The 27669-nt window shown below is 35.7% G+C and overlaps 6 protein-coding genes and 1 pseudogene across 7 annotated transcripts in view; 2 read left to right on the forward strand and 5 right to left on the reverse strand.

Moving 5' to 3' along the window:
- Positions 1–1306: 1306 nt before the first annotated feature.
- On the reverse strand, positions 1307–3396 carry LOC111488214 (60S ribosomal protein L15). Its single transcript, XM_023135903.1, has 4 exons — positions 3292–3396; positions 2857–3023; positions 1942–2139; positions 1307–1766 (listed from the first exon to the last, which is right to left on the reverse strand). Exons 1-4 carry the CDS (start codon positions 3293–3295, stop codon positions 1521–1523), a joined length of 615 nt encoding a protein of 204 aa, XP_022991671.1. The 5' UTR covers positions 3296–3396; the 3' UTR covers positions 1307–1520.
- Positions 3397–4852: 1456 nt separating this feature from the next.
- LOC111488205 (splicing factor-like protein 1) lies at positions 4853–10395 on the reverse strand. Its single transcript, XM_023135891.1, has 2 exons — positions 7813–10395; positions 4853–6738 (listed from the first exon to the last, which is right to left on the reverse strand). Exon 1 carries the CDS (start codon positions 10266–10268, stop codon positions 7851–7853), a length of 2418 nt encoding a protein of 805 aa, XP_022991659.1. The 5' UTR covers positions 10269–10395; the 3' UTR covers positions 4853–6738; positions 7813–7850.
- Positions 10396–11690: 1295 nt separating this feature from the next.
- On the forward strand, positions 11691–13991 carry LOC111487515 (hexose carrier protein HEX6-like). Of its 2 annotated transcripts, none has more exons than XM_023134939.1 (3): positions 11691–11888; positions 12108–12430; positions 12505–13991. In XM_023134939.1, the coding sequence occupies exons 1-3, from the start codon at positions 11756–11758 to the stop codon at positions 13567–13569; spliced, it is 1521 nt and encodes a 506-aa protein (XP_022990707.1). In that variant the 5' UTR covers positions 11691–11755; the 3' UTR covers positions 13570–13991. The 2 variants fall into 2 exon arrangements, with proteins under 2 accessions (XP_022990707.1, XP_022990716.1); XM_023134948.1 differs by having other exon boundaries at positions 11783–11888; positions 12094–12430.
- A 764-nt stretch (positions 13992–14755) lies between these two features.
- LOC111487525 lies at positions 14756–19728 on the forward strand (annotated as a pseudogene).
- On the reverse strand, positions 19513–20485 carry LOC111485639 (transcription factor DUO1-like). The gene is made up of 3 exons (XM_023132616.1): positions 20235–20485; positions 19923–20169; positions 19513–19836 (listed from the first exon to the last, which is right to left on the reverse strand). Exons 1-3 carry the CDS (start codon positions 20426–20428, stop codon positions 19513–19515), a joined length of 765 nt encoding a protein of 254 aa, XP_022988384.1. The 5' UTR covers positions 20429–20485.
- A 745-nt stretch (positions 20486–21230) lies between these two features.
- LOC111482966 (putative kinase-like protein TMKL1) lies at positions 21231–23213 on the reverse strand. The gene is made up of 2 exons (XM_023129017.1): positions 22563–23213; positions 21231–22077 (listed from the first exon to the last, which is right to left on the reverse strand). The coding sequence occupies exons 1-2, from the start codon at positions 23035–23037 to the stop codon at positions 21488–21490; spliced, it is 1065 nt and encodes a 354-aa protein (XP_022984785.1). The 5' UTR covers positions 23038–23213; the 3' UTR covers positions 21231–21487.
- Positions 23214–26678: 3465 nt separating this feature from the next.
- The window catches only part of LOC111476556 (uncharacterized protein At3g06530), a 24950-nt gene continuing 23959 nt past the window's right edge, over positions 26679–27669 (reverse strand). Inside the window, exon 39 of the mRNA XM_023120268.1 lies at positions 26679–27237. Within this exon, the coding sequence (XP_022976036.1) occupies positions 27007–27237 (231 nt within the window). The 3' untranslated portion in view covers positions 26679–27006. The remainder of the gene's footprint in view (positions 27238–27669) is intronic.

The raw sequence follows: 27669 nt of genomic DNA on the forward strand, positions 1-27669 counted from the left end.
CTTAAAGCGTGGGAGCGCTTAGCTACTAAAGTTGTGAGATCGAAAGGTTTGAAGGACTAAGCTTCATCCAGTATGCAACTCGGTTTTTCGTCTGAACAATTCTAATGTACGGAAAACAAAGAAGAAAGGCAAACAGGTTGTGTAACTTTTTAGAGTGAGAAAAATATTAACAAAGTAAACAAAAATCCAACAAAAAAATCATACAAGCCCGTGTTTCTTATCTTCAAACTCGAGAGACCATATTTATTTAAAACTACGAGCCAAACGTTCCTTAGAAGGCTAGAGGTGAATCAGGTTGGATGTTCATATTGATGCTTCTTTTTCGAGGGTACTTTTCAAAATAAACAAATATGATGTGGTTCTGGTAATCATGGATACTGCAATTTGAAGGTGAAAAATAGAGTGAAGCAAGGCTCAAAAACTGTCATCATTTCTGGTATAGAAGATGGAACATAGTTTATGGTGAATTTGTTGCCCCTAAAGTCTACATCTTAATCATAAGTTCATTCACTTTTTTGTTTCCTTTTTCTCTCCATGCTTTCAAACCTTATAATTACCTCTCCAACCCACAAAGCTATGGCATGTGGCCTTTCAATCATCACCTCTGCTCCTTTGCCAATCATCTTCTACCTTCCCTCTCTTATACGTGCTTGATTATTCATTGAGCTTTCATCGAGAAAAATGAAAGAATATCGAACGATACAACAGTACCTTTGTCCATCGTCTTCATATTTACTTACCGATGGAACTGCAGATAGCAAAAGGGCATCCTTGTGAGATGATTATGTGAAGAACATAGTAAAAAAAGATGAAAGAAAACAGGGGGGAAACCAGCAGTTTATGTGTTATCAACGAGGAAGAGGCTTGTTTTTCAGTTGTCAACCACTACGACTTGTTAACAGATGAAAGTATTCCATTGGGAACTAGTGATATGGAAGGCTTTTAGAAAAGATATTGGGAAAAGAAAAGGAGAAAAAGTGCCTTTTTAGAGTGGCCGGCACACTGGCTTTTGTTAGTTTTAGCTCAACAGTGCTAATTCACATGTCAACTACTAAAAGAGAGATCCTCCTCAATGAAGAAACAGAGGCTCTTGTGAAATAAGAATCAGCAGAATAAAGATTAAACAACCAAAGCTAACGCTTTGAGTTGATAAATTTCAATCTCCTGCACAATGGCTGTTAACAAGAACAAGTCAGAAGCTCAAGATGTGATTTCTGGATGAGTTAGAGTTCTCTAATGTTCTTGAATTCCCTAATCAGTAACAGACATTGGCATTTTTGGAGGAAAAACTCAAGCTTGGAGAGAATAAATGATGAACAAGAGTCTTGCAGTGAAAATAAGAACTCAGAAGTTTTCTCAAGAAAAGAACCAAAAATGCATCCGCATGAAACACTAGAAAACCCCAGTTTGGCTACCAGTAAATTTAAACAAAAACTTGGAAGAACTGAAGTTTCTTTTTGGACGACCAAGCAATTGAGCAAAATACAAGGATGAGATGGAATCTAATGAAGTCGCTGAGATTAACGGTAGCGGCGAAGAGAGAGCGTGTTGTTTCTTTTCCATGTAGCCCTTCGTGAAGGTCTTGCCTTGTGGTGAAGATGACCCTTTCCACGAAGACCTCTGTACTTCTTCCCAGCGGAAGTGAGACCACGAAGTTCCCTGTGCTTGTGAACAGGATTGCAGATCCAGTTTATTCTTGGATCATTACGAACAGCATTGTGAGCCACATCAACCAAGATCACTTCAAAGTATTTGTATGTTGAATCCTGCAGTAATGAAGATAAAATAATCAGAGACACTCCAGCAGACTGTTTTCGGGAAGGTTAAGAAGCAACTCTCCTAAACTTCGACTTGTTCGGTTCCATAAGAATAAATACAAGGAATAAGTGTATGCCAATGTCAAGTCCATTTTATTTCATCTTAATAATAATCGCTTGTTACCTCATTAATCCAGTAGGAGTTGAGAACTCTAAGACCACCCAACTTACGGCCAGCACGTTCCTCGGCAACTGAACGCTTGCTGCGTTGGAACTTCAGCTGGGTAACACCCTGGTTTGTTGGCTTACCATATACGATACCCTTAGGAACAGGCCTCTTCCTTCCACCACGCCTCACACGTACACGGTATACAACATAACCCTACAAAATCGTTGCTAAAATAAGAAAATACATAATAGTAGACCGAAGAGGAAAAAACTAATTTCTAATTAGTTGACAAATATGATGAAATGATTGCACTACGTCACTCATAAGGAGTCAAATGGAGAATATCCATGTTATACATATTCCATATCTATGTTTTTACGTGTAAGAATAAAAGCACATAAGTCGTTCTCTCCTCATGCAAAACAAATATCAGAACTACTTCTAATTTCTCGAGCAATTGCAAGGAAATCATACTTTCCCCCTAATTCTACTTGAACCATTCATCAAACAGAAACTTTCCAAATAGAAACTTTCTCAATGCAGTTCTAACATTGTTCTTTTCCTAGGGAACCAAATCGTTCCACCCAATTAAAAGAAAAAAACATAGTGAAGCAACAATTTTATAACATTTATTTTCAATCAATGCGCACGATTTTTTTTTAAAGAAAAGATCAAGAGTAATCCGTGTCAGGCATAAAGAAAAGCACAAGTGACGCATAAACCATAGAAGGGTCGAATGTGAATCACATTCAACTTCTACACGTAAACAAATTATGAAGAAATTAACTCAGGAAATGCGGACAGCAAAAGTAAACAAAACTCAATGTCTTATCTCATTACTTCTAAATTTTTACAGATGTCATGAAGTTCAAACCAAGAATCAATAATAAAGCAAGTATCAGAGAGTCAAAGGTGCAGAGATTCATGTACCTGTTTGGCCTTGTAGCCTAATCGACGTGCCTTATCTGGGCGAGTAGGATGCGTAACACGAACGATTGAAGGGTGCTGGCGATATTCCCAGCATCTCACTCTTTGCAAAAACCTCATCACATCGGACTGCTTCTTCCTCCATAGCTCGGATACGTACTTATAAGCACCTGATAAAACACCAAATCAATGTCGAACGCATAACCAGGACTCAAATAACGAACTTACAAGAATAATTAAAAAAAAAAACGAAAACGGAACAAGGAAGTGATCTAGAAACATCACAAAACCTTCAACAAAAACCAGTGACAACATACAAACCTGAATGAATTGTGCTAGAGAATGAAAATGCAGGAAGTCATGTAATACATCTAGCGTAAAGTTACTTGGAAGTAAAGCAAAGATCAGATAACAATGAGATGATGCAGAGGTACATACCCATTTCGGCAGAGCTCGGCGGAGAAGACGAATGAGGTTAGAGAAAATTGAGGTATACAAGTCTGGTTCTCGAGCTAGGGTTTTTTCTTCGGGCAAGCGCAATATATTTGGCCTTTTTTACATTTCTGCCCCTTGTTTCCAGAATGGAAATATCAAACGCGGTCGTTTTGGGCGCTTTTTAGATTTTATTGATTATTAATTAGGTTTAATAAAAAGTGTCTTCTGAAAAATAAAATAAAAAAAATTAAGCAGCCTAAGGTTTCATATTTATTTAATTTTATTGTCATTTAGTTTATGGAAAAGGTATATATACCCACACTAAGGTTTCCTATTTTTATTCATTATCAAAATATATATATTATTATTATTTATTTATTTATTTTTTTTTTGTTAAATTGAAATATTTTGAGTTTAGTTTCTATTAGATTACTATTTTTGAACTCTTTAGTTTATAAGATTCAATATAAAAACATAGTTATCGTAATTAAATATTGATATGTCATTTGATAATCAATTCTCGGGTGTCTTGTTCCTTTCAACCATACTAGCCTAAAAAAATTAAAGTCAACTTAAAATGATTGGTTCTCGAGCGTCTTACCCCTTTCAAAACTTTTCACTATAAAACAAGAAGGCATTCAAAGATATCTCAACGACCAAGTTCTTTAGTCTAACCTAATCGCAAACGAACTTGAGCATCAAGAGTGTAGGTGGCCACACTTGTTTGTTTTGCAGGTGCGCTCCATTCTCTATAACACAATTTTACATGGATATGATGATCTAAAACTCAGAATCAACAATAAACATTAAGTTTAAAAGAGAAAAATTAGATCCTTGAAACCTAATGATTAGATGAAACCAAAATCAAAACTCAGAGGAAGAGTGTAGTGTTGAGTTAACAGGTGCACAAGCAAGGCAGTTTGTTTCAATTGCTGAGTGTCATCGTAGTTAAGTAATTTCTAAACTTGATCATTTAAATTGCAAGCCCTAATGACAGGAAAGTTTGTTGATTAAAATAATTTCGGCAAAAAAGCATGTTAATTTATATTTTATAACAATAAGCTTAGTCAAGAAAATTGAATATATATATTATTTCAAAACATAACGATAAAACAAACACGAACAAGATCGACAGCATTCACATTCAGACCCGAAAACTTCCATCGGGACAGGTAGGATCAATAAAAAAAACGCAACATAATAGCTCATTTCTAGTTAACTCTCATGTAAGTCCTAATAAAGTGACATGTATGGCTTGACTAGCTCATATGTACCTACCAACATTATCTCACAAACTAAACTCCATCCAACATTTGACATTGAACGTATGGTAAATTAATCTCAAAGTTGATTCGTCTCACATGTTAAAACATCTTCAAAAATTTACCCCATCATGGTTTTTACCGATTAAACTATGCGCCAAGAGAGACGCCATATATGCCCATTTCAGATTGAGGACAAAGGCCAGCAATAAATGGGAGTGAACGGCCCCCTCTGTCCCTACAATTTTAAGAAAGATAATGGCACTTCTGCCATAAAGATGCATCTGCATTAGTCAAGATGCGTTAGTAAAGCAGGCCATAAATTGGGGGAGAATGTTTTAAATTATGGTCTATACATGTACAGTTTCAGCTGTGCCTTACTGATATACCAAAGATCAGCCAGGCAGGAAGTACGACATATGGAATATGCCTCCAAAAGTAACACTAAATAATACAACTCTTCCAGGCAAAATATTTTGCATTAAACACACAAACACTACTACCACATCCTGCTCCTGCAATGAAACAGGCAATTGTAAATCAAGTTCTTCATCAGCAAGATTCCACGACCTACGCGGCAGACAGCAGGAACCACATAGTGGCACTTTTATCATCTATTACGATTGACCTTAAGAACTCACAATCATGTCAGCAAAGTCAAAAAATAGCTTACGAAAGAAGCCTAAATCCCTAGAGAAACATCCTTTCTTGTCTTGAAGATTTAAGCCATTATATTATATATGATGGCTATGAAGGACCATACAAAATGGAAATAAGAGACCCATGTAAACGATGTGTACAAAAGAAACAAAACAACCATACAAGCAAGCACAAGATGCTTTTAAGACCTCTTCTTTTAGGAATGATGTTTTTCCTTAAACTCCCCTTGTTCCTCACTACCGTGACCATGACAATCAACAGGCAAAGCGAGATTTGAAACAAGTGAGCCACAAACAGCACATTTCATCCAATCTATAAAGTAGGGCACTCACTCGGTGCCTATTGGTCAGAAGCACAACAGCACATTCCACCAATCTATAAGCGAGTTAAAATCCATTGCTATAAAGAACCGGAAAGGTATAAGCTATTGAGCAAAACAAATGGATAATCTAACAAAAGCTTCCTCACACAAGATGCATTATAACAGGCAGCCAACCAACCAACTCAATAACAACGTACAAATACTCCATGCTTTTCAAGTTTATTAGCTTAGGGTGACTACTGTCAAAGAATAAAATAAAGGTTATTATTTAAAAATAATGATCAAGGTCTCATATGTCCTCAGAAACCAAAGATGCTACCCCAAGCATGTAGAAAGTTATCTTTTCTTTTTCCTCTTTCTAAAAGAACCAATTTTCATTTCAACGTCAGCAGAAAATTATCTAGCACTTCACCGGGAACATGACAATCAAACACACACACACACACACACACACACAAACACACAATCAATAGATTTACAATATATAAATTGGATAGCCTGTGATTTAACAAGTCTGACATCTTTAACCTGCCATAAGAGAACTAGAAAAAGTCATCAGAATAGTTTATAAACGTGAAGAAATTATTAAAAAATGCTATAAATCAAGGTAGCTTTTCCACATACCCCCAGGTGTCAAAACTGTAGGGCATGATCCCTTCAAGATGGATTGATGGAAGGCATGAAGAATACCACCACCACCATAATACTTAAATATTTAGAACCCTCAAAACAGAAAGCATATTATGCTGAACAGAATCATGTTAGCCCAAACAATCAACATACATCTAACAGAAGAAATGTTAAAAGCAATTCTTCATTGTACCACATCATTCACATGGAAACTGAGGGTACAATTACCTGCTTGATCAACTGATGGAAGGCATCAACGCCATAACAATAAAATATTACTTAGAATGTCAAAACAGGAAACAATGATAAATAAATTGTTAGGATAAGCAACAAGTATGTATCAAGAAATATCATTACTTAAATCTGTGAAGTAGGTAATGAAGAAAGTAAAAAATAATAATAGTAATAGACGAGCACAAATTAACTGGATCCTTCAATACAAGGCAGTGTGACAAGAACTTCTAGCCTGAATCTCTGCAAATGTCAAGACAGTACAGCAAGGTTAAAGAGGTGAGTCCCAAACTCCCAACAAAGTCATGGCAAGAGGTAAGTAATCAGCTCCAAGAAACATCAGTCCTGTCAAATTTTACATGATACCAGTGGAAGATTAATAACTGCAAGACTAATCAACAAGTATACATCACAACAAAAAAAAAAGGTGTGGAAAACTACAAATTGTATTCATAAAAAAGAAGAGTGCATTGCAATTTCACACTCAATATCAACAACGTCTAAGAGGATGGTGGATTGTTTGGAGAAGAGAAAATGGCACACATAACCATATCACTCTCATATTCATCAACATGTTAGAGGATTGCAGATACAGAAAAGAAAACAGTACAATAACCTATTTTATCTTGTCGGTGATGAAAAGAGCAGAAAATAAAGTAAACGTTCTTCTATTAAAAGACTAAATATATATTTTAGTCCTTAATATTGGGGTCTTTAACTAACTTATCTTTTACGAGTTTCAACTTTACCCCATATATAGGTTTCTAAAATTAAGACGTCACAAAACATAAAAATTAACTAATTGAGATGAAAATACCAAAAATTTTAATCTGATAAAATAGACATAACTCACCCTTAAAATGAAAAATATTAAGGCAGATCTAAATATTGAAATGCCTTTTTATATGGCTTAGAAATAAATATTCCAAAACTTCTATACCATTCTAGATACCCTCCATAAGTGTGACTGTGTAACCATACATTCAAAAACTAAGAAAATGAAAACAATAGCCAAATAATTGGGAGCACTCTGTGTCTTAGAATAACTACTTTAAAACAAATAATTCGTAGATTTTTTTTTTTTTTTGGATAAAAACCAGTGTCAAGAGACAAAACAACAGTCTACTCCTACAGCAGTATGATCCTTCCATATCCAGGGCTACAGAGATAACTCGATCCTGTTTGGCTGTTCAAAAATCAAAACTAAACATACTGAAGGGAGAAACATATAAAAATTGATTAGTAAAAAATGGTTAGGAATACAAAAATGGTTATGAATTAAATGATCATGAAAAAAGCCCAATAACGTTAGTTTCAACAGATGATTCTTTTTCTTCAAGGGTTCAAAACTGGAAATGAACCCATTTCACAGAAGTTCACCCAGGGTTTAAAATGACAATAAAGAAATTCTCAACATACCTCCTCCAAAATCGAAGCATGCTAAATCAGAACTAGAATCATTTCATATCTGCCATGAACTTTTCATACTCAGCATCTGCACCTGATACTGTCTTCCCTGCAGAAGGCATAGGAGGAGGTAATGGAGGATTTGTAGACCAAGGAACATTCCCGCTGGGTGGTTGAGGCTGATCCGTATTTGATGTAGACATGGGTAGCGGATGTGTAGAAGCTGCACTATAATAAGGTGGGTAACCGTATGAAGAAGGCGGGTAAGAGGGTTGAGCAGTTGGTGGCATCGAATATAAAGTGCTCCTGTATGCAGTAGTTGGCTGACTAGTAGGGTTTTCAGATGGCAATCCTGGCGGAAAACTCTGTTGTGCTTCACCCGAAGACACTGGTTGAGATGGAGCACCAGGGGGCGCTGTCTGGACTTGAGTATACTGGACGCCATAAGGAGGCATGGTCTGACCCTGAACTGGCGGATAGATGTTAGAACCTGGAGGTGGAGGGGGATAAGAAGCATATGGAGAAGGAACTGGGGGACCCCATGGAACTGGAGTTCCTGCATAATTTGAAGGTGGAGGAACATTCCCAAGAGAACCACCCGGCATAAACTGCTGAGATGGATAGACACCAACAGGCTGACTTGAAACTGGATACGTGGGCACAGCCGATGCTGGTGGGCAAGGAGGCACAGTAGGCTGCGGTGGCTTCCCAGCAACTCGAACAGCAATTGTTCGGCCCTCTAGTCGATAACCATTCATGCTGGCAATTGCATTATTTGCCATCTGAACATCAGAATACTTTACAAATCCATAACCTTTGCTCAATCCAGAAACCCGATCCCTAATAACCTTAGCCATCACAATATCACCAAATGTTGAAAATAATCTAATCAAACCATCATCATCAAAAGTTGGAGGCAAATAGCCTATATACAAGTTCGTATCGTCATATTCCTTAGCAGGTTTCACTCCGTTTGCACCAACACCTGCTTGTGTTGCATTGCTGGCGGTTGTTGTATTGTTAGCCCAAGGAAGATTGTTTCCTGAAGTGCCTGAACCTATTGCCAGTGTAGGGGTCTGCTTGGTTGCTGATTCTGGAATCGTGCCTCCCAACTCTGCCAAGAAATTCTGATATTCATCATCCATCTTTTTCCCAGTCGTTCCCTTCACTGGGCAATCAATTGTCGGATGCCCACCATCGCCACATATTTTACAAAGTACGTCACTCTTAAATGTTGAAGTCCGCGAGGGGCATGCATATTGACGGTGCCCGGCCTCCCCGCACAACCTACAGAATTCTTCATCCCTTATGGTTCCATTCAAGGCAGCAAGTTCTCTAAGCTGCTGCCTCTTATGCTCATTCAAGACCTCGTCAACAGGTTGTAAGAGCTTCTCTACCATCTCCGCCGCAGCCTCTAGTGATTCCTGCGTTTCAGCCTCAACTAGAACATGCAAATCCTCGTTCTCAGCCGGATCATGCTTTAGGTCCCTCTTTTGTTGCAATCTACCTTCTTTTACAGACCCTTTGCCCCTAATTACAATTTTTGCACCAGTTTGCTTCTCCATCCTCTTCTGTGTATTTCCTCTAGGACCAATAATCAGCCCAATAAAATTGTAACCTGGGTATTCCTTCATCGGTATATAAAGCTTCTTCTGAAGCTTTGGGGGCCTGTAATCAGCTGGGGGCTTAAATGCAGGATTCTTCTTAATTATCTGAGAAATTATCTCTTGTCTCTCTGTGTTCAATTTTTCTCGAGCACGATACTCCCTAGTATTGATTCTTATTCCCATATTGTCATATATTGGCTCCGGGGAAGGCGACCGAGCACCTTCAGACCGATCATCCAGAGGCATACCAGATTGCAACATTCTACTGATCTCAAGAAGCCTACTATTCAAAGCTTGAATTTCAGGGTCGAACTCAATACCTCCCATAAAATCAGGAAGTTGAATTACCGGCTTGGGCTCATCATCAGCCCAGCGAGACTTCCTCTTCCGCGTACCGCTCCCAGATTCACCACCACTCTGGTCATTACTCTCGGGCTGTGGGTCCCATCGGCTCCGACGTCGGCGTCTACTCGTGGTCTCCTCTTCGCCACCGGAGAAGTCCTTATCGGTGCCACTATGAGTGTTCGTAAATCCATTCTCCGACAGCAGCGGCCTCTGAATCTCCACCTTCGGCACATTATTGGCACCGACATGAGCACCATCGGCCGCTTGGTTTCCAGCATATCCATTCCCAGAACTAAACCCCGGATTCTCACCATGAGAAATCGAGGAGTTTCGACCTTGGAAATCCTGAGCTTCTTGTCCCGAAAATAAGGAGGAGTTGTGATAATCGGAAGTGGGCGGGATAGAAGAGTCGCGATCGTGGTCTTCGAAATTTTCGGGAGTAGAATAATCAGGAGGATAAGGAACTAGGGTTTCGATGGCGGAATTAGGGTTAGGGTTTGAGTTGAGAGAGTCCATGTGGAGTCCTTGAAGAGGGAGAAAGAGATCGATGCGAGGAACAAAGAAAGTCGACCGTTTCGCTGTTTGCAAAAGGAGAACCCTGAACGCTTAAGCATACGTTTCGATAGGGTACGGTCTTTCTGGCACTCCCAAACCCGCCGCCTACAAATAAATAATAATAATAATAACTAAGTAAATTTATTGAATTGATAAAAGTACCTTATCAACTTTTATCTTTTTTTTTAATATACTTATCTTTTGGATAATCACTTTAACTTTTTTTTTTAATTAAAATATATTTTTACGATTATTTTTAAGATAAAATCAACCAACAACCCAATGTTATTCTCTATTATAATTGTTATTAGAGTTAGATACCGAGCCATGTATTAACAAGGATGCTGAACCCCTAAGAAGATGGATTATGAGAACCCACATCGGTTTGAGAAGAGAACAGAACATTACTTATAAGTGTGTGGAAACTTCTTCTTAGTAGACACGTTTTTAAACCGTGAGGCTGACGATGATACGTAACGAGCCAAAATAGACAATATCTACTAGTAGTGAGTTTTAGCTGTTACAATAGTATTAGAATTATATCGTTGTGCTGGTGAGGACGCTAAGCCCAAGAGAGGTGGATAGTGAGATCTCACGTATGTCAGAAGAGAATGAAACAAAAAATAGCATTTTTTATAAAAGTGTGAAAATCTGTCTCTCTAACACCTGTGTTTTATAATTGTAAGAAGAAACATAGCAAGTCATAGCGAACAATATTAACAAGTAGTGAATTTGGGAACAATATTTACTAGCAGTGAACTTTGATTGTTACAATTTACTTTCGAAATCGTGCCCTAATATGCTTAAAAGTAACTTTATTATTATATTTTTATAGATGGATCATTTTGATTCTATCCTCTTCTAGTAAGTTAATGTCAAACAAATTTTAACTTTAATAGTGAAATTATTAACCTATATGTGATGTCTCACATTGGTTGAGGAAGAGAACAAAACACCCTGGGTGAAACTTCTCCTAGCAGACGTCTTTTAAAATCTTAAGGGGAAGCTCGAAAGCAAAAACATAAAGAGGACAATATATGCTAGCGGTGGATTTGGGCCGTTACACTGCAAAATATGCATTAAATTATCGTTATATTTGACGTATACCTGTCTTTTCCTATATTTTTTTAAATTAAAATAAAAAAAAACGTTGCATAATGTAATAAACTTTAGTTATAAAGGAGGACGAGATATATAATTCCGTCCCTCAAATTAAATAGGAATAAAAATATTAAAATTTATCCCCAAATTTCAAATAACTGTAGGATTTTTGAAATGAATTAAATATAATAGTAGCTTTCATTGACTAATGTGACACTAAACTACATAATTTAATGTTGATCTTTGAAAATATGAGTCAATAGAGTTTGCTAAAAGCTTATCATCATCTTCTTCTTCTTCATCAATCGCTCGTTCTCTAAAGAAACAGTAGCAACCAAGATCTATCAATGGCTATTGCAGGGTTCGTGAAGGGCACAGGAGTGGATGATTATAAGGGCCAATTGACGTTATTTGTGCTACTTTCTTGTATGGTGGCTGCCATGGGAGGCCTCATTTTCGGCTACGACATTGGAATTTCAGGTATTTATTAGGTATATAATGTATCATGTTTTTTTTTTTTTTTTCCTTCAATATATATATATATATATTAGTTACTTATAAACTCTGGTTCATTCCTCCCAATAATCTTCCATATGTTCTTCTTTTGAAATCGAATTTGTAAAATACGTTTCCATGAATTTCTTCCAAGTTCTCACGAAGTTTTCTGTGTGAATGATGAACAAAGCTACTGTTGTGAAGGTGGAGTAACATCAATGGAGCCATTTCTGAACAAATTTTTCGCGGAAGTGAACAGAAAGATGAAAGAAGATGAAGAAATAAGCAACTACTGCAAATTCGATAGCCAACTCTTGACCTCCTTCACGTCTTCCCTCTACATTGCCGGCCTTGTATTCACCTTCTTTGCTTCCTCCGTCACCAGATCCTTCGGAAGAAAGCCTTCCATTCTCGCCGGTGGCGTAGCCTTTCTCGTCGGTGCCGCCTTGGGCGGAGCGGCCGCCAATGTCTACATGCTTCTACTTGGCCGGATACTGCTCGGAATCGGCCTTGGATTCACTAATCAGGTTTTGTTCTAATCGCCTTCAGGTTTCGTAACCCTAATTGAGAAATTATTGGAATTATGATGAATTTTCTTTAGGCGATTCCTCTGTATCTCTCGGAAATGGCACCGCACAATTACAGGGGAGCAATCAACAATGGCTTCCAACTCTGCGTTGGAATCGGCGTACTTTCGGCTAATCTCGTCAATTTCGGAACCGAGAAGCTCAAGAACAGCTCCAGTTGGCGAATCTCCTTAGCTTTGGCTGGGGTTCCGGCGTCGCTATTAACCTTAGGTTCGATTTTCTTACCTGAAACTCCAAACAGCCTGATTCAACGCAGCGATGAACATCAGAAGGCGAAGAAAATGCTGCAACGGATCCGTGGAACAGACGACGTCGACGCGGAATTCGAAGATCTCGTGAAGGCGAATGCAACATCAAAGGCAATCAAGAAACCGTTTGTGAAAATTACTCAACGAAAGTACAGACCTCAACTTGTGATGGCCATATCCATACAGTTCTTCCAACAAGTAACTGGTATCAATGTCATTTCATTCTACGCGCCAATTCTTTTTAGAACTGTTGGATTAGATGAAAGTGGTTCGCTGTTGTCGGCAGTCGTGGTTGGGGTTGTGGGAACTGCAGCGACCTTAATTTCAATGCTTCTAGTAGACAAGCTTGGGCGAAGAGCTTTGTTCACAATTGGGGGAGTTCAAATGTTTGTTTCGCAGATTGTAATTGGAAGCATAATGGCTGCTCAACTGGGTGATCATGGCGGGCTGAGCACAGGGTATGCGTATCTTGTTCTTGTTTTGATATGCATATATGTTGCTGGGTTTGCGTGGTCTTGGGGTCCTCTTGGTTGGTTGGTTCCGAGTGAGATTTTTCAGCTGGAGATTAGATCAGCTGGGCAGAGCATTACAGTGGCTGCAAATTTTCTCTTCACTTTCGCCATAGCTCAGAGCTTTCTCTTTATGCTTTGTCGCTTGAAAAGTGGCACTTTCTTCTTCTTTGGTGGATGGGTTTTGATTATGACTTCCTTTGTGTTGCTTTTCTTGCCGGAGACTAAGTATATTCCCATTGAACAGATGGATAGGGTTTGGATGGAGCATTGGTTTTGGAAGAGGATTGTCGTGGAACCGGGACAAGAGTCGATAGTATAAAGAACAGACGACCACTCGACATAAAATTGTTAAGTCTTCACTACTCCAATTGTTGTGGAATCCGGACAAGAGTCGAGAGTATAAGGAATGGATGACTACTCAACATAAAATTGTTATAAGTCTTTACGACTACTCCAATTGTTGTGGAACTCGGAAAAGAGTTGAGAGTATAAAGAACGGATGACCACTCAACATAAAATTGTTATAAGTCTTAACGACTACAATTGTTGTGGAACCGGGACAAGAGTCGAGAGTATAAGAAACGGATGACCACTCGACATAAAATTGTTATAAGTTTTCACGACTAGTCCAATTGTTGTGGAATCCAGCAAGAGTTGAGAGTATAAAAAACGGATAACCACTCAACATGAAATTGGTATAAGTCTTCGCGACTACTCTTAATTGTGAAGGTAGATTTGGTTTGTTCATATATCTCTCCTTTAATCGGGTCATGATCACCATCATTCGGATGTGATTTTCTTCAATTAATACATAGCGACATCTATTTAATCTACGGAGACCCACCCGAGTGGAAAATGGAGGGAGTACGGAGATATTATATCCGTGAGTTAAATGGGGATAGGGACAAATACTTGTCCTAGCCCCGCCCAAGTCCCGACCCATCTCAATTTTTATGAATGAATATAAATATATCTATATCTATAGAAATTTTTTCATGTTATATTATAATTTTGTTAATGAAATATTATTTAATTGATGTTTTATATTTTTTAAACAATTGTCCTTAGTGTGAGTGATGGTATAAAATAATAATAAATTTATATAATTTTTATAAGTTTAGAATTTCATAAATAGTCTATATAATAAGATTTAAAAAATTAATTTTTTTAAATATGGTGATGAGTTATATTTTTCGAATTAATATATTAAAAGAATGGAAAATAAAAGAGTAACAAATATTTTTCGAAATAAAAAAAATATTTTTAACAAATTAAATCGTAAATTAGTTTTTTTTTCAAACAAATTAGACGAAAAAGAAAATCTTCAAAAACCTATTTATCCAGTAATTCAATAACTTAAATTTATTACTTCTACGGTAAAGTTCGGAACCCAACTCGCCAACTGTTTCTTAAAACCTTCTATTCCACGTGGCAGAATTCTATTGCCTAATCACATCACAACCGTCCGATTAATTAGTTGAGTTTGCACACTCGGTTAGATTTAATTTTTTTTTTTAGAGGGAGTCTTGGCCTTTGAGGGACCTCATGATCTTCAGCTTCTGCAAGCTGAGCGCGGTTTTTTGGCTTTTCGGAATCGTGGGTACTTAAGTACAATTTTCTTCTTCGGTTTTCTCGGCAAAGTTCTTGTGCGATTCTAGGGATTTTCCTGCTTTGTTGGTACTCGATTACGACTGCGAGGTAGAATTCTTTACTGGTAGAAATTTCTTTATGTTTGATCAATGTAAACAGTTGTGATTGATTATCGTTAGTTTTCTTTTCTCGAGCTCGTGGATTTTTTTTAATGTTATTTCTCTTTATTCTGCCACTCTCTGATTTTTTTTTTTCTTAATTTAAAATTCTGTTGTCGGGAAATTTAGCAGAGAATTCGACTTTGAAATAATTTTGTGATGTTATTTGGACGATCTTGTGCGGTAGTCAATTTTTATGTTTATGGTTGAGTTGTGTTTCACTGACAGTGGATGGTTCCTTGATTTTTTCATCGGATATGACTAGCTTGTTTGTTTTATCAATTTTACTGGGATGAGCAAAGAAGTGAAATGTTTAAAGAGTTCTAGCGGATGACTTTATTAGTTTTTTCACTAATTTTTACTAGGAAAGGATAGAAAATGAAATATAATTGAGAGTATTGAGACAGTTGATGATAGTGTTTAGCTGAGAATGAACTGAATTATAGTAATTAAGTTTTTAGTCATGGATGTCAGATTCCTTATCATTCGGGGTTTCTTTTGAACTGAATTTAATAGTGTAAGGGAAAGTATGAATCGGTGCATCATTTGATGAGGTGCTATTATTTTGAACTTCGATGTATTGTTCTGCAACAGGCATAATCAATACACAAATTTAAACTGACGCTGGTTTCAAAGTTGGTTCAATGCCTTCTGTTAATACTTCAGAGTGGAAGGAGAAGGCTGGTGGTTTCTTTTCTTCATCAGGTACTGTTTTCAGTACTTAAATGAATATGATTTTGTTGTTTACTCTCCTGCATTTCTAATTCTCATGTTTTCTATCCTATAATGATATATTGCAGGAGTAAAGCTGAAACAAGCTGGACAATCAGCTGGAACTTTCGTCGGGGGAGTTGCAAAGGATGCAAAAGGATATGCTGCTGATGCGGCTGAACGAATTGGTTCTTTGGTACATGCGATTCCAGAAAGTCTAAAATCTGCTGCTGATACTACTGGCACATTCTTGAAAAAAGGCGTGTCAGAGACAAAGGAGAAAGTTGTTAAAGTTGTAGAGGTAATTTCGGTGGAACTTTTCTTTTCTATTTTTATGTTACATAAAATGATATTTCCTTTCATATTGGACTTGTTTATATTTCGAGTAATTAACACGTTTGAGCTCTCTGCAAACTTTTCTTGCATGGGTCTGTATTAATTTTTTATTTTGATATGAATCTCTAGTATTTGGAGTTCTAATTGAGGTAACCGTACAAAGACAACAGTCAAGCAGGGTCATTCCACACATTTTGGTCAGATGTGCTGAATATCTCAACTCGTCAGGTACTGGATTTCAAAATTACTTCCATACATGAACGCATTTATACATGTTTTTTTTTGCATGTGACGAAAATTCCATCGAACATTTGCCTTTGCTTATCCTTTATTTTTTTTTTAGGGCTAAACTCACCATGGCTATTTAAGTCTGACGGAGATAAAAGGGTTCTTCAGCAGTTGGTGTCAATGTATAATCAAGGTAAAGGAAGTAGTTTATGCGGTTAAGTTTTGTCTTTTGTGATCTACTTTCAATAATTTCACAATGTGTGTCGGTTGCATACATTTTTCAGATGCCCCAGTACCTGAAGGTACAAATCCAGTTGACATAGCAGCTCTAGCTAAATGTTACCTGGCCAGTTTTCCTGAGCCACTAGTCACATTTAGGCTTTACAATGAGATCAGGGGTGCACGTACAAGCATTACTGACCTGCGAAACATTTTAAAGAAACTTCCCAATGTGAACTACATGACCTTAGAGTTTATGACTGCACTATTTCTCCGCATTAGCCAAACAGCACTGCTTTATAAGGCAGGGTCTCTATCTCTCTCTCTGTGCATGCATACATGTTCGTTCATTTCTGTTGCATTCTTGTTTATATAGGACTGTTTATGAATTTGAGCTGGCATGTAAGAATATGTTATGTTTACTGGTCCTCAACAAGGCTGGTGCTCTCTCTTGTGTGCACGCTTACACATATATCTTTTTTTTTTTGTTTATTTAGGTCCATTTATGAGTTTAAGTTGGCTTGTAAGAACACATTTATGCAGTTTTTGAACTAACTTGATGTGATGACCTCTGCTTTATTACAAACTTCAAACCTTGAAAAAGTCACTTGGTATGCATTTATCAGAGGTTGTCTTGAATTAACCATCGTCATAAAGGATTATTTTATATGCTACTTGATATCGAAGCACTACATACATTTTAGATAGAGAAGCTTGCGTGCAAGGCTGCAAATTTTTACATGTTCGCAAATAACTTATTAGTGCAACATCATGACCCATATATTTATGTGTTCAAATATTTCAGAACCTATATCTCATAATCTTTCTCGTGATCAACATGATATACTGTCATGCGTAGCCAGTGATGTATGCCTTTGATGGTTTGGGTATTTTGGCTATTATTTTGCCTGAGACGATTTATGGATGTCTCTTCAGGGTTCTATGCACAAATTTCTAAAGCAAAGCACGTGCTGTCCAGGACACTCTAATTATAGCTGATACGATTTTTTTTTTTTTTTTTTTTGATATTGCTAAATCTTTTCTGATGTGTAATTGCTAATTTTCTGCATTGAAAATTTGACCTTTCTTGCCTAACTTTTGGAGTCATCAATCTTCTCATATACTCAAACGTAAATAGTCCATTCATGTTCTTTGTTGTGTTGCTAATGTCTGTATTCCTTCAATAGATGGATGCTCGTAGCTCGCTATGGAGATGACTCCTATAATAATGTGGCAAATGGACAGGCGGCCTGAATTCTATCGGGAATATTGGGATTATCATTCTAAAAATTCTTCTGCGAAGTCCTCGAATAATACATCACCTACTTAATAGTGCATGGGACATGCTTTCAGGTAACTTGGCCAATCCTTGATATTTGATTGTTTGCTATGTGCTTTATAATTGGAAATAACTCTAGATTTTTCCTCTTTTGGAGTGGACATTTCAGTCGCATGCTTTGGAATGAGAACGATGGTGATGAGTTATATTATCCATTTAATATTGATTGACAATCTGAAGTGTGTGAAAAGACCTACCACCTTTTTATGCAGATAATTCTATCTAGTTAATAAAATTTATTGTGACTACTGTCTTGGATTTTCAACTGAGTAAATGTGAAAGGTACTAAGTAGTGAGGTTTGGGCATATTCCAACCTTTACCCTGCACTTTAGTAGCTTTGAGTAGTTTACTTTGTGTGGGCTTGCTGTTGATTCTTTGTTTAGGTAGTGCACTGTTTTTAGTAGTTAGTGGTTAATTAGAAGCTCTTATAAAGAAATACGATGCTCTGTCTTTGCAACCCGTACTTTTAATTCATATAATAAAGCTCTCTTTGAACATTCTTGCGGCGAATCTTTAGGCTGCATCTGTATAAGAAGTGAGTAGGGACATTTTGAACCGTTTAGCCTTTAATGTCCTGTTCATTAAGCTATTATTCATGGTGCAATATTGAAAACTCAACACATATATTGTTAAGAAGGAAAATAGTTTTGTAAGGAAAGTAATTTTAAATATTGTGCAAAATTATCCTCGATTGTCCTTTTGATGGTCCCCCTGGATTAATTTTCACTATTTTTGTTTTTGTGCTTCAGAAGAGAGTATCAGCTTCCTCACACATTCCTTTGGATGATGCCTTGCCAGTTGACTATAGTGCCATTGAGGTCATTCAGTGCCTCATAGAACATCATAAGGAAATTTTTACTGATGCCAATTAAACAATTTGGAGATAAATCAGCAGCAGTTATTTCCTCGAGCGACCATTGTTCTTGGATGAATTTTGATACAAGTCTATCTCTAGCGACAGGTCGATATCTGAGAGTTATTTTCTTAGTTCGATTGGCCAGGTTGGTAAATTAAACTTAAAATTTGTTCGGATGTGAACAGCTAGCACAGTGAAAGAAACTACAGTGTGATGCATAAAATGGAGCGCGTTTAGTTGTAATAACCTTCCAGGATTTACTGGTTGATCTGAAGTTAGATATCTGTTGTACATACAACTAATACTGCTGTTATATTTAGCGTGTGAATAATAATTCTATTTACAATGTCAGTTGGACATACGACTTAAACTTCGTTCTTCTTCACATAATATTTGGGCCACCCAACTTGCGGACTTCTGATGAAATCTGGTGCATTAGTGCTAGTATGATCGCACCCTTAACTACGTTGAACACCTCGATTGTTGATAAGAGATATAATCCAGATAGTCTGATAATAGCACCCAGGAAGTAAGCTACACAATTCAACCAGAGACACCGAGGAAAATAGCAAACTAATAAACTAGGACAGGGATGTATTGTCTATTGAGCTAGTGGAGCTTGGATATCCATGTTTCTGTTAAAATAAAGGGGGAGGTTGATAAAAAAAATCAAACAAATCAGCTGAGATATCGTCAAAGCAATCAACAACGGTTGCATGGTAAGGGTTTCCATTCTCAACTTCTAAACTACTTTCTGCTTTGATATCTTGTTCTTTAGGCATTGAACTGCTCATGAACTGCAGGGAGCTTTCTATTTTTGAAGTCTAGCCTGGCTCAAGCCCGTCTTGCAAATTGGAAGCAATGTGGTGTGGCGACAGTCCGAGGCAGTCTGGAACCATCCCGATCTCTTGTGAGGATTGGGTGATTTGGGAGATGCAACAATGAGGAAAAGGGTCAAAGGGTGCTAGCATGTGTACGGATGGAGTTCCAAATATTTGATTCTCAGTTTCCATAGCTATCATATTTGACTGTACTGATAACAATGCCATTTTATGCATCTCTGTGTTTCCTAACTCGAATTCTTTCTCGACATGATCGTTCCAGGTTGATGATCGTTTCTCCAGCTGAGAGGAAACGGAGGTAGGAACCTGCAAATACATCAGTCAAGGTTGGATATCTACAGATCACAGAGTTTTAAGTTGTAACTATTAACTTGGATATCAAACTATATTACCTCTAAATCAGGCAATACATGATGAAGTCTTTGAGATTCTGAAATTTTCTGGTTATGTTTCTGAGATTTCTGTGGTGGGGTTTGCAAAATCCGTCGTCCCAAACTTTTCCTCCTTGTACTCCAGAAATTCTTCACATCATTATCCGTCCTTCCCGGAAAATACGTAGCGATTTTCGCCCATTTATTCCCGAACTGTGCCTGTAATTCTGTTACCAACCTCTCCTCATCTGCTGAAAACTTGCATCCTCTGCACAAATACTGATTTCCTCTAGAAATTGGAATCTATACAGAAATTGAAATTGTATGACTTACGTCTTCAAGTTGGGTTGAAGTTTATTAACCCAACGGAGACGGCAGGATTTTCCAGTCCTAGGGAGAAGTCTTTTGGATCGAAGGGAGCTCCAGTCTCTTGGACCAAACTCGTTGACATAGTTCATCAGAACCTCATCTTCTTCAACACTCCAACGCCCTTTCTTCATCTGCGTTCCATCTCTTTTCCTTTCCATTTCAACTTCTTCTCTGCAACACTGTTTTCATTTCTCTCTTCTTCAAAGTGAAGGGCAGCGTGAGAAAGTTACGAACTTTTTATCTTTGTTCTTGCATTTGTTGATCAATTGCTTCTGCTGCTCTATGCTTGGCTCTATGGAAGTTTTAGGAGGTTTAGCCATTAGATTTTGGATGAGATTTTGATCAGTGGATTAGATGTTGTTGTGTTTCGTTTCTTAGTTACGTGGAAGTGAAGTAGTTTGATGATTCTGTGCGCTTGCGTACACTGGATTTTGGTTTCTCCCACTCAACATGTGTAGCGGTTTCGACGGTTAGTGATACGATCCATATCCCCGCCGTTGTGTTCTTGGTTTGAATTTAGCGAAATTACTCCACTACCCTTCTCTTGGGCTGAATATTACAGTCTAACCACGGACATATTTCGTGTGTACATATACCTTTTTCAATAAAACCGTTATCATTAAATAAAATGGTTCAAATACTCTAATATGAACGTTAATAATTGATCGGCAATGATCAACATGAACATAACTCAACTAAAATATTTATTAGGTTCAAATCTCTTACTCAATATATTACCAAACTAATAAAATAGTTATAAGAAATCAATTGTCGGAACCATGATAAGTCAATGGAGAGGGTGAACGTGAGGAGAGTTCAATGAAATTCCATCATATATATCACGTTGGGTGGATTAGGTGCGGGTTGAGAGAATCAACACTTTTGTTTCAAGAATGTCGGGAAGAATGACTTAAAAAGAATTAGAATAGAGCATTTTCTTAACCGCATCATGTTATTATGTTTTATTGAGTCAGTGTTCTAAAAAAATGGAATCTATTCTTCAAAAGACTTAACTAAACGGCCTTTGATATGGATCCTTTGACAACATTCTCATAACAGCCCGAGACCACCGTTAACAGATATTGTCTACTTTGATCCACCATGTATCAACATTAGTCTTACCGTTTTAAAACACACTCGTATAAAAAATGATTCGTTCTCCTCTCCAACCAATGCGGGATCTCACAATAGGGGTGGATTCGCTTCCAAAAGATCAATTATGTGCGGATTTCGTTTAGCTTCTGAAGCACTTGCTTCATACTTGGCCTAAGAGCTGGAGAAGGAGAACAGCAAGCCATAGCAATCTGAAAGAATTTGAGTATCTTTTCTTCTGTGACACTGTTTCCATCAACGCTGCTAAATAAAAATATTTCTGGATGGAAAAGCTCTCCAATTCTATGCTCAAGAACAACATTTCTCATGAAGTTAGGCAAGTAACAATCCTCACCAGGACTCGCCTTTTTGTCGATCGGTTCCTTCCCCGACAGTAACTCAAATAAGATTACGCCGTAGCTATAGATATCGCTCTTCTCATTTGCATCCTTCATCTTGATCAGCTCAGGAGCTTTGTAGCCATTGCCTGCTGAAGCTTCAACCAACTCTTGAGCAGAAGATGAATTCAACAGCAAATGTAGGCCGAAATCCGACACGAATGGTTCGTAGTTTCGATCCAAAAGAACATTCTTTGCCTGTAGATTCCCATGGATTGTTGGCTTTTGCAAACCAGTATGGAGATGATCCAATCCTTTCGCTATACCAATTGAGATCTTGTTTATTACCGCCCATCGGTGCGAGTCATCGTTCCCATCTGCCAAATCAAATCAAAATAGACTGAATCATAAGCTCATAACAGGAGGAGGATTAGGAGGGAATCTCATATTCGTTAATTTAGAGAATGATCATGAGTTTATAAGTAAGGAATACGTCTCCATTGGAACTAGAACAAAATACACCATAGAGTCTCCCCTGCTGCCTATGAAGCCCTCGAACAGTCTCTCCTTAATTGAGGCTCGACTTTTTCTCTGGAGCCCTCGAACAAAGTACAACCTTTATTCAACACTTGAGTCACTCTTTTTACTACATCTTCGAGACTCACAATTCTTTGTTCTACGTTTGAGGATCCTATTGACATGACTAAGTTTAGGACATAGCTGTGATACTAAATACGACTCTCTCCATGATCATTTCCTAAATAAACCAACGTAAGGCTCTTCTCCCAACAATCCTGAACAAAATTGTCGGGGAAAATGAAGATTGAACCAGACCCATAAGAAGAAATATGGATTTCTTTACCTCTAATGAACTGAGCCAGATTCCCATGCCTGTAAAATGGATGAATCAGGAGCTTCTCTGTTCTTGGACCTGAATAGAATCCCAAAAGAGGCACTAAATTTCGGTGCCTAATGGAGCCCAAGAACTCGATCTGAGCAACAAAAGCCTCAAACCCAGCAGTACAAAGTGGCCTGAGGAACCTCAGCAGCCTCACAGTGCTGCTTCCTTGCAGGTAGGCTTTATACAGAGTTCCATGGCTGGCTTTTCCAATCACTTCCCCTGGAGCTTCCAATATATCAACAATGGTAAGATCCTCTCCGCCATGAAAACTCACCAATTCTTCTCTCTCCTCTTCCCCATTTCCCCTCTCCTGGTTCCTCTCTGTGTCGTTGTATTCATCCTTCCCTTTTCCCCTTCTTTTCAAGAAGATGAAGATGATAATGGCCGCAGCTGCAATGGCAACCACTCCAAGAACAAGATTGAGGATCTGGGTCATCTTCGTTTGAGGGAAAGTTTGGTTCTTTGAGCTAAAAAAGTTGAGTTCCCTTTGTTGGTCAATGATTCACAGGAACAACCTTAAAAACCAGAGGAGAATATGAAGAGAAGAAGAAGAACAAGAAGAAAAGGAGCTGTTTGGTATAGAATGATGAGCGTTGGATCAAGCAATGGAAAGAAAAGAATAAGACTTATCTCGTAAACTTTACAGTTTTAAAACGTGTCTGAACACTATTATCCATTTTGACCCGTTACATATCATTGTCAACTTCACATTTTTAAAATGCGTCTGAACACTATTAGTAGATATTATCCACTTTGACCCATTACGTTATCGTCGTCAACCTCATAGTTTTAAAACTCTTCAGAAAACTTAGTAAATATTATCCACTTTGACTAATTACGTATCACTGTTGACCTCACAGTTTTAAAACGCGTCTGAACACTACTAATAGATATTATCTGCTCTGTGACCCGTTACGTATCTTGGTCACTCACAATTTTAAAATGTTTTTCACTCGAAAAAGGTTTTCATCTGATGTGGGATCTCACAAGTTAACAATGATAGGAAAGTGTATTGTCAAACTTAATTCGTGTAAGTGTTTTTGTCACTATCAAACTCTTTCAAGTCGTTATCGATCTCACTTTTTCATCGAACACTCCAATTGATTTACACGATAATGTTTGAAAATGTTTGAAAAAGTTGGAACCATAGAAGAACACACATTTTTGTTACATATAAGTGAGAGAGAGAGAGAGGAACGAAATGCAGAAAAGACATGAGAGAGGCATGTGATGGGTATGGCTGATTGAGGACTATGTGTTGTCAAAGCACACAAATTCCATTTCAACAGGCAAGAATCTTCCATAATTTTTTTATTTTTTAATTTTGTCTAAATTTTAAAAAATGTTTAATAAAGTTTTTAATATATATATATATATATATATTGTATATATTATATCTACCTTTTTAGTCTTTAAATATTTTTTTAATAGTTATAAGTTGAAAAAATAGGAATAATACATTTTTAATTTTAGAGAAAATATTATTCTATTTCTGTCCAATTAGTTTTCTGTTTTATTAATGAAAAAAAGAAAAAAAAAAATCCAACCATAACTGATATATTTGGAATTATATTTAAAATATTTGAATGATGATAAACCTTTTTTATTTAACTCAAATAATTCTGGCTAAAGGTTAGTTTCTAAAATATTTATTTATTTATTTTTAAACATTTATAAATTAATTTAGAAAATTACCTTTTAAATAATTTAAAAATTATCTTTAAGAATATGAGGAGAATAAATAATCAAACAAATAACTGTGAAATATAATATGATTGTATTGTAAGGAAAAAAATGTATATATTAAAATTAATAATAAATACGAGTTGCCGTAGTTTAATGTAATCTAGTTTTAAAAAAACCTACGAATAAATTAAATGCATAAATGTTTCGGGTCATCAGGTAATTTGAATATCCCCAATTAATCTATTATTTTTTTCCTTCCTTTTTTCAATTTTAATTACAAATAAGAAAGAAAATTAAAAATTATTTTTGAATTTGTGTCTATTTAATTATGGAAATTTCATATTTATGTATTAATAAATTTTTAAATTAAATTTAAAAGTTGAAGAATTAAATTTATAATTTAATAAAAAAGTATAATTTTTTTAATCAAATTTAATAAGTTTTTAGAATTTTTATTTTTTATTTTTTATATATTATTAAAAGTAAGAGGGAAATATATGGAATATTTATTTATTTATTTTATTGCACTCTTATTAATTGAAAATAAGTGAATTTAAATGTGAAAGACAGCTAGATAATGTTGGAAGGTTATGAATTCTTTTAATTTTGTTTAGTTTCCCACAAAACCAAAATTGTCAACCCATAATCACATTCACAAGAAAGAAACAAAATACATTAAACCAAAATTTAATTAATTAAACAACTTTGCTCATTTTGTTTCAATTTTATTTTCTAATAAATAGATTATACAAATGTTTTTCCTTTTATTCAGGTTGTTTTGAGGAAAAAAAAACTTATAGTTTAATAAATTATAATAAAAATAAATTGAAACCCAAACAAAATGGAGAGAAAAAGAAAAAGAAAATAATAATTAAAGGCCCATTAATTAAAAGTATTAAATCTTCATTTTTTAGATGGTATAGAGCCGAGGATAGTGATGAACCAAGAAAAAAGTTGGTGTACATGTAACACTTACGTAAACAAGAGGTATATGAATAAACCAAGAACACCTTCAAATGAGTGATGATACTGATATAAACAGTTAAGAAATCCTTTGAAGAATGGACAATTACTACTTATACTAATTGGTTTACCTTCCTTTTTCGATGGTTCAAGTAATTCTATAATAGCTGACCTATTAATTTTTTTTTTATGAACATATTGATTTGTACTTCACTCTTGAAATTATTTGGGACAATTACGCAATACAATTATGTCATAGGAGATTCAAGAGAATGACGAACGAACCTTAATTAGTTTAATAATTTTAGTCCAAAATACTTTTTCTTTTTTACGTGAATGGTCTAATCTCATTATATTTCTTATCAAAATAAATTTGGCTATAATTTTTTAAAAAATTAAGACTAGATATTTTTGGTGGGATTTTATCCTATTTATTTATTTATTTTTTAAATAAACAATAGCCCCTCAAATAATGGTAGGAAAAGGGGTTAGATTTGTTAAGAAAATTTTAATTTTAATTTCATTAAAAAAAATTCACTGCTTATATTTGGAAACTAAAACAACTTGAAAACCTTCCAAGTTAAACCTTCCTTTAAAAAAAAAAAAAAAAATTAACAATTTGTTAATAAAAAATTACAAATAAATATGATTGCATAATCAATTTACTAAAATAAAACTCAAATTATAAATTACTTAATTAAATTGGTTCATAGAAATAAAAAATTAAAAGAAAAAAAATAAAAAACAAGCATTTCCAAAGATAAAAACTAAAACTATTATCGATGACGATAAACCACATAACATTTTTAAAACGTAATTTGCACTCTTGATAATACATAAAAATAATTTAAATATAAATGGTCTATTATTTATTTCCTTGCTTTGAAATAGAAAATAAATTTAATTGGAAATATATTTCCACATATTTCTCTCAAAGCACCGATTAAAATATGTAGGGCAATTGATTGTTCAAATGGTACTGAGTTCTTTTTTTTTTTTTTTTATTTAAAATTTATTATTATTTTAATTTCTATCAATAAAAATACTTCTTAAAAGTGAAAAAGCAAATTAGAAAAAGTAATTTTCATGTAATTGTCAATATTTGCCTTAAATTGGAAGCTTAGTTGCTTTTATTAATGATGATTTGTAAACAAATTGAAGAAAGAATTAGACTTCAATCAAAACATTAAATACATAGCCACATTCAATAATGATAATATACGTGTATGTATCATTTGAATCTAAAATATATATTTTTATTAAAATAATTATAACATTTGGAATTTTATAATTTAGAAATATATCCAACTTTATATTACTTATGGATTTATACATACCATTTGATTTTGAAATACATAATTTAATTAAAACATTATAATTATAAGCTTTTACCAAAATTTTGTATCAAGATCTTCACTATCACTAATGAAAAACTGGGCAACTCGAAATATAATTTTCATTACTGCCAAAATCATCAACAACGCAAAAAAAACAAACGTTATTTTTAGCAGACCCCAAATCGCTATCAACTTATGATGTAGTGATATACACCCGATTATATTACACAACTCGAAAAAGATTAAGACTAATCCATTGTAGGCAATTATACAAAACTTGCCCTCACAAATTAATGCTTTTTTCTATGTTTCTAAGCCAGTTTAAACACTATCAAAAGCCAAGAATTGATTAAAACATTACCTCATCTTCCAACAATTACTCTTCAGTTGAAGCATTGAACTCCCAAGTGAACAGAGAATTATAGGTACTGCCGAAGACTTTCACCACTCATAGACTCCATTTCTTTGAGAATATCTTGTGCAAGAGATTTAACAGAGAGCTCCACATCTTCAAGCAGCTCGCCGAGGAAGGGGATGGTCTCAGGTAGAAGGACTAAATATTCTTCTTTCAAATTCTCAACGAGATATTTGACGATTCTTAGACCCAGAATTCGAGTACGAACCTTGTCACTCCTGGTTTGCATCAATACCTACCACAAGAGTTTAAAAGATATGAAATTAGAAAATTTCCAAATTCAATTGGCTTATTGTGCAAATAGGAATGTCCCCAGTCTACACACTAATGAAGGGAACTGTAACATGTGGAAGTAAAACACCCAAAAAACTAGTCCATGCTTCTAAGTGGTCAACTATAACCAAGGAAGGAGACAACAATGTTCATAATCTGTTTCATCATAAACAATAGAATTTGAATGACTAAAACCAACCGTAATATTCGGGGGAACTGCATAATACTCTAATGAAGTATAGTTGATAATTAGTTGTATCATGTTTATGACAATTAGTTGTGAAGTGGTTCGAAAATTTCAAAAAACAGACTATTTATATAATGAGTGATTCATAAAAAAAAAAAAAGAAAAAGAAAAAAAAAAAAAAAAAAAAAAAAAAAAAAAAAAAAAAAA

The sequence above is a fragment of the Cucurbita maxima genome, unplaced genomic scaffold, assembly GCF_002738345.1.
Source record: "Cucurbita maxima cultivar Rimu unplaced genomic scaffold, Cmax_1.0 Cma_Scf00001, whole genome shotgun sequence".
NCBI lineage: Eukaryota > Viridiplantae > Streptophyta > Magnoliopsida > Cucurbitales > Cucurbitaceae > Cucurbita > Cucurbita maxima.

What these genes read in the sequence shown, in the direction of transcription:
- LOC111488214 (XM_023135903.1), bottom strand. An exon ending in TAGGCTACAAGGCCAAACAG is followed by an intron (nt 2,140 to 2,856) that starts GTACATGAATCT and finishes ACGATTTTGTAG; the next exon opens with GGTTATGTTGTATACCGTGT. An exon ending in ACTCCTACTGGATTAATGAG is followed by an intron (nt 1,767 to 1,941) that starts GTAACAAGCGAT and finishes TCATTACTGCAG; the next exon opens with GATTCAACATACAAATACTT.
- LOC111488205 (XM_023135891.1), bottom strand. Translation starts at nt 10,268, where the DNA reads ATGGACTCTCTCAACTCAAACCCTAACCCTAATTCCGCCATCGAAACC.
- LOC111487515 (XM_023134939.1), top strand. Translation starts at nt 11,756, where the DNA reads ATGGCTATTGCAGGGTTCGTGAAGGGCACAGGAGTGGATGATTATAAG. An exon ending in CTACGACATTGGAATTTCAG is followed by an intron (nt 11,889 to 12,107) that starts GTATTTATTAGG and finishes ACTGTTGTGAAG; the next exon opens with GTGGAGTAACATCAATGGAG. An exon ending in GCCTTGGATTCACTAATCAG is followed by an intron (nt 12,431 to 12,504) that starts GTTTTGTTCTAA and finishes AATTTTCTTTAG; the next exon opens with GCGATTCCTCTGTATCTCTC.
- LOC111485639 (XM_023132616.1), bottom strand. Translation starts at nt 20,428, where the DNA reads ATGGAAAGGAAAAGAGATGGAACGCAGATGAAGAAAGGGCGTTGGAGT. An exon ending in CTTCAACCCAACTTGAAGAC is followed by an intron (nt 20,170 to 20,234) that starts GTAAGTCATACA and finishes GTATTTGTGCAG; the next exon opens with AGGATGCAAGTTTTCAGCAG. An exon ending in ATGTATTGCCTGATTTAGAG is followed by an intron (nt 19,837 to 19,922) that starts GTAATATAGTTT and finishes ATGTATTTGCAG; the next exon opens with GTTCCTACCTCCGTTTCCTC.
- LOC111482966 (XM_023129017.1), bottom strand. Translation starts at nt 23,037, where the DNA reads ATGACCCAGATCCTCAATCTTGTTCTTGGAGTGGTTGCCATTGCAGCT. An exon ending in TCTGGCTCAGTTCATTAGAG is followed by an intron (nt 22,078 to 22,562) that starts GTAAAGAAATCC and finishes TTGATTTGGCAG; the next exon opens with ATGGGAACGATGACTCGCAC.